At 55.2% G+C, this 12,578-nt stretch overlaps 4 protein-coding genes across 4 annotated transcripts; 1 reads left to right on the top strand and 3 right to left on the bottom strand.

The window, feature by feature from the left end:
* Positions 1 to 68: 68 nt before the first annotated feature.
* On the bottom strand, positions 69 to 1,126 carry B0I36DRAFT_337504 (uncharacterized protein; the record flags this gene model as incomplete). Its single annotated transcript, XM_046155677.1, has 1 exon — positions 69 to 1,126. A coding segment is annotated over exon 1 (566 nt), but the record flags the coding sequence as incomplete, so codon positions are not given.
* A 1,315-nt stretch (positions 1,127 to 2,441) lies between these two features.
* On the top strand, positions 2,442 to 5,064 carry B0I36DRAFT_337501 (uncharacterized protein). Its single transcript, XM_046155676.1, has 3 exons — positions 2,442 to 3,677; positions 3,736 to 4,421; positions 4,461 to 5,064. Exons 1-3 carry the CDS (start codon positions 2,733 to 2,735, stop codon positions 4,639 to 4,641), a joined length of 1,812 nt encoding a protein of 603 aa, XP_046005994.1. The 5' UTR covers positions 2,442 to 2,732; the 3' UTR covers positions 4,642 to 5,064.
* Positions 5,049 to 6,425, bottom strand: B0I36DRAFT_436070 (uncharacterized protein; the record flags this gene model as incomplete). The annotated part of the gene is made up of 2 exons (XM_046162798.1): positions 5,049 to 5,704; positions 5,834 to 6,425. 2 exons carry the CDS (start codon positions 6,423 to 6,425, stop codon positions 5,493 to 5,495), a joined length of 804 nt encoding a protein of 267 aa, XP_046005993.1. The 3' UTR covers positions 5,049 to 5,492.
* A 541-nt stretch (positions 6,426 to 6,966) lies between these two features.
* On the bottom strand, positions 6,967 to 8,412 carry B0I36DRAFT_254895 (uncharacterized protein; the record flags this gene model as incomplete). The annotated part of the gene is made up of 2 exons (XM_046150846.1): positions 6,967 to 7,925; positions 8,001 to 8,412. The coding sequence occupies 2 exons, from the start codon at positions 8,410 to 8,412 to the stop codon at positions 6,967 to 6,969; spliced, it is 1,371 nt and encodes a 456-aa protein (XP_046005992.1).
* Positions 8,413 to 12,578: the final 4,166 nt, after the last annotated feature.

Genomic DNA, 12,578 nt, shown 5'->3' with positions numbered 1-12,578 from the left:
CCGGTCCGTACTCTCATTATATATCCACATTAATACGAAGAATCTCGATCCGGGGCCGGTAGTTGAAGGACGCTTCTTGGGGTTTCAAACGCAACCGCTTCGCAAGAGCGGCAAAGTCCTCCGGATATAGCAGGAGCGGGCACTTGTAAAGTGCTGCCAGGGCAGGCTCGAAAAAGATTCGATCACATCTGGCCATTAAAAGGAGGGAGCGCCGGGTCTCGTCGCATTCCTTATACGATGCATTCGGATCCCGCAAAGGTGCAGCCACATACTCGAATATGCGCAGCCAAACATGGTAAGGTAGGTCATTGCCAGGGTAAGTGAATGTCGGCTGTTTCAGCTTGACCGAGTCTTTGAAGTTCGCCTTTGACCGTCGAGATCCTTGTGCTGTGGACGCTTTGTCCGTCCCTCGCATGCGCTTCCGAGCAGTCCGAGACGCAGCCCTCGAAGGGCGTTTTCTATTGACGGTTGGCTGCTGTACCGGAACTGGCTCAACGTCATCTGAGAAGCTTTGATCTGTGTCTGGAGAGGCGAGGAGCGCTGCGGCTGCGCGAGTGTGTCGAGCTGGCTTCTTGATTTTGGCGGCACGAGGAGGTATAGATCGCAAGCCGCGACTCGGCCCGGTATTAGGCATGGTTGTTGCGAGCAGTGAGGTCCATTAGGAGTAGCTTGGCTTGCTAGTCGAAGAGGCAATGGCTAGACTGGACTGGAATCTGCAAAGCTGGAGCATGAGAGGCCGGGGACCATGGCAATAGGCTGTCGAATATTGAAGCGCGCGAGAGGTGGAAGAGATATGATCGAGGATCACGAATCGCGGGGGTGCAGTCGTCGTGAGGCGGTCGTGTGAGAATTGTGTTGAATAGGGCGTAGCATTCGTTCAAGTTGGAAGTGGAACAATAGGATTGAAGCACTGACGACTGCACAAAGCAAGTGCAGATCCGCCTGCAGGCAGGCAGGCAGCCGCTGGCCCACAGTGCCCGCGTTACGCACCCCGCTGTGGCTCCCTGCAGACGAGCTCCAGGGGGAATGGAGGCTGCGGTGGGGCATGTCACGCCATCCCGTCTTCGCATGGGCAAGCTTTATCATGCACTCCACCACGATTCTTGCGATGTTGCAGTTCTGTACCACTGGCAGTTACTGGCCTCGCCGGCTTGTTAAATAGAAGGTGACGAAGCATACACAGGTGCATATTTATCAAGGAGAATCATACCGGGGGTAACGCTAAGGGTTGAGTTGTCTCCTCTAAGGCGCAGACTGGCTCTATCGCCAGCTCATCTGGAGTTGAGCTAGGCTCGTACTGAAAGATCTGGTGAAGAAATCAACCACAGACTCGCTTGCGACTCCGGGCTTTGCGGTCGCTGAGCCCAGACGATGCCATTGATTGTTCACGAGCTCGTAATAGTAAGCCAAAGAAACTGCAAGTCGTCATTTACTTCGCCGGCAGATGTGACGCCCTTGCTGTAACCTTGGAGTGACTGCAATATTGGAACTGGTGCCGTTGATCTACGCCATGCAGCTCTATGAATCGCCGCCCTGAAAGCATTGAGTTCAAGGATATCACCGTGTAGTCTATCGTGACACTGCGCCAGGTGTAATTGGAACGACAGGCGTATCTTCAACAGTGTGTATGGGATCACAGGCACTGTGCGCTTGATCCCAGACAGGCACGCCCCCTGGCCGTAGCGCCGTTGCACGGTACGCGTCGCTTCTTTCATCGCCAGCCAGCTCCCACGCGCTTCACTTTCCGGCCCGAGATCATCTTCACTCTGCGCCTCATCCTCGTTCAGTGTTCTCGCACCGTTCCCGTCGCTCTCTTACACTCACGTGTCTCGGGCAACACGTCCACATCGCCACGCAAACGAGCGCGTTTGTGTGTTGCGCATTGTCCCCCATTATTCTTGTTTCCTTTAGTCATCCTTCATGCACATCAACTCCAATTAAGCAACACGTCGCCACGCCTGACTCTCATCTGGCTGCGTCGGCACAAGCGGATAATCCTGTCTTTCGCGCCGCCACGAGGCGTCTTCTCTCCAGTGCCGTGCGGGAACTTGGCACCTGGCACTGTATAGTTGAAGCATGCGTGCTTGAACCGCCGTCCTGTCCACGTGCGCGCCGTGTGCAGCGGGGGACGGTTGCCGTCACTCATGGTCTGCATAAGTGATCACAGCTATCAGTCATAATCAAGGAGTCGCGCCGTCGTGGCAGGCTGCTCTCATGGTCGGTCCACCTCAGACATGGCAGCTACGACACCATTCAAGCGCGACTTCCCATTCCTCCACCGGGCATGGAAGACCGCCGTCGGCCATCTGTCGCCGTATGCTCCGGAGGGCATCTTCACAACAAACGGTGAACATGGCGTCACCGGCAATGGCGACGACGCCGGGCATCGGCCAGCAAAGCGGCGCCGCCTCTCGCAGAGCTCGGCAGACCGAGGTCTCGGTGACTTGGTTGGCAAAATTCTGCCAGATGAGCCCTGCGACTTTGAGAAGGCTTTGCGTATTGAGGTGCTTAAAATCACTCAAAGGGGCGGGCCGGTCCTCACTCCGGACTCATCCACCAAGGACGCCAGCGCTGGATCTCCAGTCAAGAAGGACAAGGTGACCACTTCTGTTAGATGTCGCTGCAAGTTGATCATCTGTCGCGCGCCACGTCCAGAAGAGCTTCGGATCCTCTACTGTGACAGCCAAATCTGCAACGTCAAGGTGCCGTCAGATGCTGACGGGGGTCGCCGGATGGCTCGGATCTACCTCACCAAGCCTTTCCATATTCCCGCGGAGAAGATCTATGTTCTTCGAGAGGACGACGATCTCTTCACCTTGGAAGACTCTTACTTTATCTCTGTCGAGTTGGAGTCAGCTGGCGACCCGAACTGGCCTCCGCAAGCTCTCCTTGCCAAGGAGCAGCGAGATGACGCAAAGGACGCAGGAAAGCGCTGGGTTCTATCGGCCCAGACAACATACCAATTTGACAAGCACCGGACAACAGCGCCCGTGAAGCTCAGGAGAAAGGTCGGCTTCGAGGCCGATGCTGGTTTGGATTTGGACATCGATCTGAGATGGCCAACCAACCATGCAGGCGCGCCTCTGCGCGCAAGGCCAGTCGAATCGCCTTCAGAGGTGAAGGCGGCAGCAAGCGGTGCTCTAGAAACGCTCACGAGTGGCCAACTCAACCAGAGCGCTGAGACTGAGAACATCATACGTGCAGGGGATGGTCACGAACCACCACCGGATGAAGATTTTGACGAGACTGGAGAAGCAGTCACGCCAACACGAGCTCTTAGACAGAAGAAGAAGCAGATTTACAACCTCAAAGCCTTGAGCGACAAAGCCCGCGGGAAGGGCCTGAAGGAACGGAAACAGCAAGTCAAGGCCACAGAGAGTGGCCTCGAGGCGGGACGCGTGACCTGGGTGCTTCCACAACTCGGTCAAGTCACGACGGCTGACTTCGGTTGCATTCGATGTTATGCCACGCATCCATCTCAGGCATTGCTTCTGCAGCACACAGAGGATCATCCGGAATTCAAGTTCAGGCTCGACTTGAGTGGGAAGCACGGCATGAGGATCTTGATATCACAACATGGCCAACCCACACCAGAGCCAGAAGATGCGGAAAGTGAGCCGGCACGGGAGATGACTCCGCGGAAACAGCCCAAGCCTCGTGTATCGCATCAGAAGCAGGTAAGTTCCTGGGCCCCGATCAGTGCACTTGTCCTACAACAACTAATGGATACAGCAGCGCTTGCTTCCTGTGAAGCCAAAGGACCCGAGGCAGCTGATCCCGGACAACAAGCAACCGCTCTACAACCGCGTGACGAAGGCAACGCTCGCACCTGGGGCCTTGATAGAACCACCACCCGTGGACGACTCCTGGCTGATGCAAAAACACCGGGATGTTATTCTTGACTACAGCGACGTGCATGCAGAGGAGAAGGAGTACATCTGCGAGTGGGATGCGTTTGTCCTGAAGCAGCGTATAACATCCGAGCCTCACCTTCAGAATGTCTACCTCAGCTTCATCGAGGAGAAGGCGTCCTGGCTCACTTCACGGCAAAGTCGCATGATAGAGTTCGCCAAGCATCTCACTTATCTGAAGGCCCGAAACTCACTGACACAGGAGACGATCATTAAAGCATTTGCAATGTTGCGAGACGCAAAGGCGGACGCGGAGGAGGTTTCATCTGAGGAGCCAAAACCGGCGTCACCAAGGGTTGAAGGCAGGAGGTCTGCGTCAGGTTGTGGCGTGTGTGGTCAGCCAGTCCGTGGTCCTTCGACGCTGATATGTGATAATGAGGTACGTTTCTATATTGAGGTGTGGTGTGCAGCTTGGCTGACTGATATCGCAGGATTGCGATCGACCCTTTTACCACGACGACTGTATCCGCTCGGAGGCGAAAATGCCTGTAAGCAGTCGCCGATGGCGGTGTAATGGATGCCACGAGGACGCAATGGTGGTCGATTGAGAGTGCGCACCAAACGCCACATTTCATCTACTATGGGGCAGGACAAGGCCAGCGAGGGCGACGAATATGATGCTAGATACACCACCCACAGGAGGGCTGGCTACGCATCAACGAGATCAAGGCCGTGGAAGCTAACATCCTGGCACGCCTACGGGCTGAATGGAGAGGCAGGTGTGGCATGAGATGGAGCCTAGTCACTTGATGCTTGGAAGGGCAAGCTCAAGTTTGAATACAGATTTATGTCGTAAAGGGGAGAAGCTCTCCTACACACCATTAGAGCGTTGGCACCGAGAATAGGGGCGGAGCACATGCAGACACGTGCTCTCTGGGATGACTTGGTGCGAACTATTTTCGAAGACACTTTCGGCGGTGCTAAGCCGGGGCTCTTTTACTGTCGAAAGTCAATGCAATATACCATCATACAGTCGTCCACGGGTCTTCTGCGCGAGAGTCTGAATGACGGCGCCTCTTCATGTTTATGGAGAGTAGGCTACATGGAGAGAGAATGGGATATGATTTGGTGAGGCGAAAATCTTGCATGTAGCGGATATGCATTCAATAGTCACATCTGGGATGATTGCCCGAAATCCTCGTGTAACGTTTATGATTTGCTAGAACGACAGCCCTTGTGCTATATACCTTGACCAACTACCTGAAAGGCGTCAGGCCATTCTATCACAGCACTAAGGCGGCAAACGCAAGAACAGCCAACAGCGCCAGCACGTACCCTTTGACCTGGCAGTTGAGGGGATACATTTCGCCCTTCTTCCACTTCGCGATGGCGGTCTTTATTCTGTGCTTGAGACAATCCAGCCAGGGCGGCGAGGCGGTGCGCGAGGTGCCTGACCATAGTACTGGGGAGGTCATGGTTGCCGATGGAGCCGTTGGAACCACAGAAGGATAAGAAGGGGACGGATTCCGCAAGCGACTTCCATGCTGGGCATGGGCCTGAACTGTATCATGAGAAAACTGCACGTCTGGAGAGGCGTGACAGATTGTGCCTCCGTTTCTATTGTTGGAGGAGAGCACGGCGCTAGTTCCTGCGGCCTTCAGTCTCCAGTCCCTCTCTGTATTTGGACTTCCTGTTGTTGTCCTTGTTGTCCTCGTCGTCGGGGTCGGGGTCAGATCTGGACCTGGCTGCTCGTCTGTACTTCTCCCGTGCTGCGTAGACCAGGCTGACGCCCAGGCAGTAGACGGACAAGGGGAGGACCACGGGCCAGCTGATGATGGACCTTGGTCTGACAGCTGGCACAGAAGGCTCGTATTGTTAGCTTTGTGCCCAGAGTGGTGGCTTCTTGCGGTCGTCATTCTTTTCCCTCAAAGCAGTGGACTGAGCATGGGCCTGAGCGGGACTGACTTGGCTTCTGCACTTACATGAGGATGGGCATTGTTTACCGGCGGTTTCGCAACCATGAAAAGTCGCGCGCTCTTCCAACTTATCGCCGAGAAAGGTCCACTTGTCCTCGGGGGCACTGCGCGCGACATTGGTGTGAACCGGCTCCAATGTCGACTCGGTTGCCGACGGGGACGCGATATTGGGTGGCTGCCAGCCTGGGCCGTGGACGGGAGGGAAGACGGGAGGGATTTCTGTGCCCGTGGGAACGGGATGTTCGTCGGTCATGGTGGGGACGGCGAGCTGGCGAGCTTCGTGGACCAAGGTTGTGATGGGGAATGCTAGGACATGAGCCGGAGGGTTCCAGGGAGGGATCGTATAGACGACATCCTCAGAGCCTGACATCGACCGGAGTGTGACGGTCAAGTTAGACTCCTCTTGTATAAAGTCCGTCGGTCGTGGGATGGGGGGAACCGCGATGGGCAGCATGTGGCTAGGCGCGGCGACCTCGGACGTTGCCGTTGTGTGCAAGGACGACATGATGCCGCCGGAAGGCACAGCGGCCGTGAGAGGAAGGCTGGGCACCGGCACTATGCCAGAGGCAGTGGTGGCAAGAGTTGTGTTGACGGACATGTCGCAGTGCGAGTGAAGTTGTGACTCGAGCTATTGTTGTCTTGTTTGGTTGGGAGCGGTATCCTAGGCCGATTCGGTGCCAAGTAGGCTGGGAGTCTTGGTATCCGAGGTTATGATGCCTAGAATTGTGTCTCAAGAGATGGCATCGAAGGGTGTCAGGCATAGTTCTTTATGTACATTTCCGTCAGAAGGGCTTTCTCCGCAGGTCAAGCCAGCCAAGCGAGGGCCATGGTTTTGTCTTGTGACGCCTCCAAATACCTATCTCCGTTGCCATCACTGTCCTTCTACCACCGACTGCTTTTGAAATATCTCCATGGCAAGTGGGATACCCCTTTGGCATGCAGGCACACATGGATTAGATCCTCACGTGGTGCAAATGGTACAAACCAGGAAGCAGGTTAAATGTAGCCTCGCTTTGCCATTCATGTCCCAGTACGACTTGGGGAAGCTTTATGTAGGCTGTCCTTCGAGCGTTTCGCATTGACTCATGCTTCCTGCTGGGTATGATGACTCCTCAAAGCCTAGTGCATCACATCGTGCCTCATTCCTTACCATCACCCATTTCTTCATCATCGTCCTCTTCATCATCATCCGCAGCTGCTTCACCGTTCGCATCATCATCATCGTCCTCCTCTTCCGAGCTCGTCCCCGAGCCATCGCTGTCACCGTCACTGCCCGGATCGTAGTCTTCCTCGTCTTCATCCTCATCATCTTGGAGCTGCTGCTCCGCCTCTTTCTGTGCCCGCTCCAGCTCTGTCAGGCCGTCGTCCTCGCCAGCAGCCTCCTCGCCGTTCGCGCCATTTGCGCCTTCCTCTCCCTTCTTGCCCTTGGAGTTCTCAATCAGCTCTCTCTTGGTCTTCCGCTGGTCCGCCATGTTGCGGTCTTGCAGACCGTGGCGTGCAACATAGTCTCCGTTGATACCGCCATAGTCTTCCTGGTCTAGCATGGAAAACTCAATCTCCTCCGTCTCCTCCTCGCCGTCTACTTTCTCGCCCGTGAATATCTCCACAACCATGTTGAATGTCCGCTGTAGGACACTGGTGTAGCTTACGGACGCAATGCGGTCCAGCGGAATAAACATGAGCGGCTTCTTGAAGCCCCAAAGAATGCCGTTCTCCAGGAAGAACAGGTAGCCGTCCTTGGATCCTCGGAACGCCTTGACGTGCACGGCTTGCTCTTTCGGCCGGTGTGGCTGCTTTATCATGCTGTGGAACTTGGCCGGGTCCGCCGCGACAATTTGCACATTGTGTCCCGCTGCTTGTAGGCATTTGTTGATTGCCCAATGGAGGAGCGTGGTGAATGTGTCTGACACAGAGGCCGCTGCTGCCGCGTTCGGGCCGCCTATGGCTCCTGGTTTGGGGGCACCCGCAGGGATCGTGAACATCAGCGGGTCTTCGGGCGCAGGGCTATTTTTCGTAGAAAAGTACGAGTTTCGTGGGAAACGGATGTAGTTGTGTTGTATCTGGGCCTTTTCCGGCACTGGCAGGTAGAACGCATATTCTGCAGATCAAGACTGTGGTCAGCGCATGCTTTCGTCTCCCCTGCTGCGTGATCACCCAAATAGTGAGACTGTACCTATGTTCTTCCATGCAAATATAGCCCCTGTCACGGGTATCGTGGTGCCTGTCGCCCTGGCATAGATGTGCTGCTTTGTGAAACACAAGTCAAGCTTCTTGCGCTGCGGTATGGATACTGAGATATCCTTGACCTCAAGCAGTGTGCTTTCCGCGGCCACATCTTGCGCTGAAGGGACCTCCAAGGCGCTGCCATTTTTCGTCGGCTCAATGTCGACGCGCCGTCGCTTGAGCGAGGGCTCTGAGCCTGTTGTGGACGACGCAGAGGTTGTCTGGCCGTGTATGAAGCTGGCGACGTCGTCGAAGAGCTGAATCCGCACATCGGAATCGGCAGCGTGCCGGATACCCTCGAGGATGTCAGGACGAGACCGGAAGACCTGAGTCAGCTGCTCCAGGTCGAGCTTTGCGGCCATGGCTGGCGTACTTGGCGACCGAAAGGGTCGCGGAGAAAGTGGTTGTTCGAACTATGCGCCGGTTCTGATCCAGGCAATCGCTTTTCGGGGGGCGAATTGGGCTTAGCCCGAGGATTGTTGGTGGCCAGGAAGCAGTGGCAAGTCCCAGCCTATAATGCCTCGACAAGTGTAGGTGGTGATGCGCTGTTGAAGATGGCGAGTTTGTGTACCTGGGTACAGCGTAGGGAATCCTAGGCGACATGATAAGAGCATTGCCACTCTTGTTTATGTTCGGATTTGGGACCAGCGGGTGTGTTGGAATTGTTGGTTCGGCCTAAAATATGCCTCACCTCGACCTGCGGGCGGGAATGTCCAGAGACTAAATAGAGGCCGTGTGTCAATACAGCTTCGCCTGCCGCAAGCTAAAGGCATTATACTAGCGCAACATTAGCGCAAATGGTGTTCACATGCAGGCAACGGTACTCACGCAATGCTCCTTCCTGTGACCGTGGTTACATTGTGTGCCGACCATGAGGTTTTAAGAGGGCAATTGATAGGGGGGCATGACGAATTGATACGCGGGCATGACCCTTAGGGGGGCATGACTTTTCGGGCCTCTGATTCGTCAATTTCTTTTTTGTTAGTGTTGGCAGAATTCTGCCGTACCCTGTTAAGTACCTCAAGGCTATCTCCCCTAATCTCGGAGCTGACACGACGCGACGCGATCAGATCAAGCCCACCAACAGCAAGCAAATCCACCATGGTCAACCTTCGATAATTGGGAACTTCGTCATGTTCCAATCCGAGTCTCCTTCCAACTCGAGACGACGAACCCGTAGTTCTAGTCCCCACGCTCAAGATCAAGTACGGCCTCGAAAACGACAGCGGCAGAGCCGACAGGGCAAGTTCAGCCCGCCGATATTTGCGAATCGGCCATCCTCAGCGAGCAGCATAGCAACAAGTATCGGCCAATACTACGGAGTCGGCGACGAAGATGTACTCGGAAATCTCTTTGCATCTTACCCAGAAACCTTCACGACAGCTCCACAGCCGCACGGATGGCGTGGACTTCACGAGCCACCATGGGAGCTCCGTTTCGATCACGGGGTGCACCTCTCAAACGATTTCCCGTCCGGTGGAAGGCAGTCCTTACGAGTGAGGATTCCTGTCCCAGGACCAGAAACCGACCCACTGTCTTCCTTGCCACTTCAATCAGCACAACAGCAGCAATCGTCACCCACACGGGCCGAGTTTCAATCTGCCCTGAAGCTAGTACGAAAAGTGATTGGGACGGAGCGGAGGCTTACGCTCGAGCTCGCTCGGTCATACGAACGAGTACGTCAATGGCGCGAGAGATGGGGCTACTCACCACTCAGCTCAGATGCGATTGAATCGCCTCCTCCCTACTCACCGCCCCGAGAGCCGTCCGCCCAAGCTTCATCTCCTCAAGAGATGCGATCTTCTCCTCGGATGTCTTCGTCCCCCGACCCAGACCCGATCCCGAATCCGCCGATCCCAGGCGACCCAAAGCCGTCAGCCGAAGCTTTGTTCGACGTGGTGAACACCTTTGCGAAAGAGAATGGCTTTGGCATCGTCCGACGACATGCCTATTCCTACAATGGTCGGAGGATGAGGTACTCTTTCCAATGTGACCGATACGGAGAACCACGGCCGAGTAGAGGTACAGGGCTTCGGCTACGCAAGTCTCGGAAGTGTGGATGCAAGTGGATGGTCATTGCTGAAGCTCTAGAAGAGGGCAAGTGGCTCCTAAGACAACACCCAAACCCCGAACACAATCAACACAATCATGGACGTAGCATTAGGCCGTCTGCGCACCCTTCCCACCGACGACTCACTACACCCATCAGGGCTACCATCGAGTCGACGAGCCGTCGGGTCGGTATCCGGGCCCGTGACGTACGGGCTGTGGTCCAAGACCAACATCCCGAGTCAATCTTGACGCAGAGGGACATCTACAACGCCCGAGCTCTCATCAACCGAGACAAGCTGAATGGCTATACTCCCACCGCCGCGTTAATCAAGCTGTTTGACGAGATGGAGATTCCCTATCTCGTGAAGTGGGCGGACGATGAGCCAAACCGTCTCGTTGGCCTTGTCTGGACTTTTCCCTACTGCCTCCAGATGTGGAAGCGGTTTCCCGAGGTGATCAGCTTCGACAACACATACAACACCAATCGCTTCAAGCTTCCATTATTTCAGGCAACAGGACAGACCTGCCTTGGCTCTGTCTTCAATGCTGCTTTCGGCCTGATTGACAACGAGAGACGGGAGGGGTTTCAGTTCCTCTCCGAGAGTATTCGACAGCTCTCAGAGCAACACTCTATTCGCCAACCGGACGTTATCATTACCGACTTCGACGATCAGATGAAGGCAGCCCTGAATGATCAGTTCCCTGATGCACAGCAGCAGCTGTGCATCCACCATATCAATTCTAACGTCTTGCTCAAGTCAAAGCAGAAGTGGGCCAAGGGCCACAGCAGCAGCAGTTCCGACAGCAGCGACGGAGAAGACTCTGCTCCACAGGCACAGGCTGAGCTGAGCCCCAAAGACCGACAGTTGGTCCACGCCCCGACGGCGGCGGTCATCCCTCATAGCTATCGAGGGGTCCTCATGATGTGGAAGCTCGTCATGTTTGCGGAGACTGAGGAGGCTCATGAGAAGGCGTGGAGAAATCTCTGCAATGAGTTTGATGACCAGCGAGCTATCCTGCGGTATCTCCATGGAACTTATATGCCTGTACGGGCGCAGTGGGCGCGCTGTTTCATTCGCAAGTATCGCAACTTCGGCGTCCGCGTCACCTCTGGTACAGAAGCAAGCAACAACAACATCAAGAGCTATCTCCTGAATGGTATGAGCCATCTCTATCGGCTCATGGAGGCTATGCAGGACATGATGAGGGACCAGGAGCGAGATTTCAACGACGCTTGCGCAGCGGACGAGGTACTTACCGCGCGAGAGTACATTGGGCCTAGCTCGGAGTATCTCGGCGAACTCCGGACGGCGCTCTCTTCCAAGGGCCTTGGACTGATCAACAAACAATATCGGCTTGCAAGGAAAGCAATGCCGACCGGGAAGAATCCGTTCCCTGAATCCCTCAGAGATTGCGGCGAGGACTGCTCGTTGTCGATCGAGCTTGGAATTCCCTGCTGCCACAGGATCTACTCAAAGCTGAATAATGGCACGCCTTTCACGAAATGGGACGTCCATCCTCGGTGGCACCTACGAGAAGCATCCTCTCGAGATCCATACCGACGAATCCTCGACCCTAAGATCGCCACTGCTCTCCGTGGCAGACCTAAGAACGCCAAGCAGGCCGTTCCATCAGGGCTAGCCATCGAGACTAGTAGTCAGCCGATTGGTCAACCGGTCGACCAGGGGCCCCCGAGCCGTAGGCGAGGTCGTCCACAGGGCAGCTTGAACAAGTCGACTCAGGCCAGAATGGAACTTGGGACGAGCCGACAGGCCAGTGGCCAAGCTGATGTCTCGAATCAGCGCCAGTTACGCAGCCAGTCGACCCTTCTAGGGACGGGAAGAACCACAGGAGTTCGTGCCAGCGGGCGGAGAACGCAGCCCAGCATTCGGAGACGGAGGAATCAATGGGAGCTGGCTGATGGCGAAGAGGAGATTCTTCCTTCCATAGTAGTAAGGGGAGACGTAGACAGCTTTGGTTATGAAACAGCCCTTGAATACCCTGTACCTGTGAGGGGGGCCGCACCCACTCAATTAGGAAGCACTCGCTGAGTCAGCGAGCGCCCGTCTCTTACCTGTCGCTCGCCTGGCGCTCGCCAATCGAGCGACGGTAAAGCAATAGTCTTGTACGACAGCGACCTTTTGGAATACAGAGAACTTCCCATCGCGTGCCTATTCCGGATCAGTACCTTCTCCTTAACAGTACCGAAAGCAATACTTCTCTTTGACGCCTGTTCTAAAGGGTTAGTGTTGGTCGGGTGCATTTGCGGTCACGAAATCTGGGCTTGTTAAGAGGGCTGGCTTCACCGCCTTTGCTCGGAAGTATTTATGGATCTAGAAAATTTGGCCCAATCAAGTGTTACAAAAAGTCATGCCCCCCTAAGGGTCATGCCCGCGTATCAATTCGTCATGCCCCCCTATCAATTGCCTTTCTCGTAAGGGCCCAAGGGTGGAGGTTAAGATTATTTCTGTGGTTT

The sequence above is a fragment of the Microdochium trichocladiopsis genome (genome assembly GCF_020744255.1).
Source record: "Microdochium trichocladiopsis strain MPI-CAGE-CH-0230 chromosome Unknown B0I36scaffold_12, whole genome shotgun sequence".
Lineage (NCBI taxonomy): Eukaryota > Fungi > Ascomycota > Sordariomycetes > Xylariales > Microdochiaceae > Microdochium > Microdochium trichocladiopsis.
The sequence above is the reverse complement of the archived record's forward strand: the minus strand, read 5'-3'. Positions and strand labels throughout refer to the sequence as shown.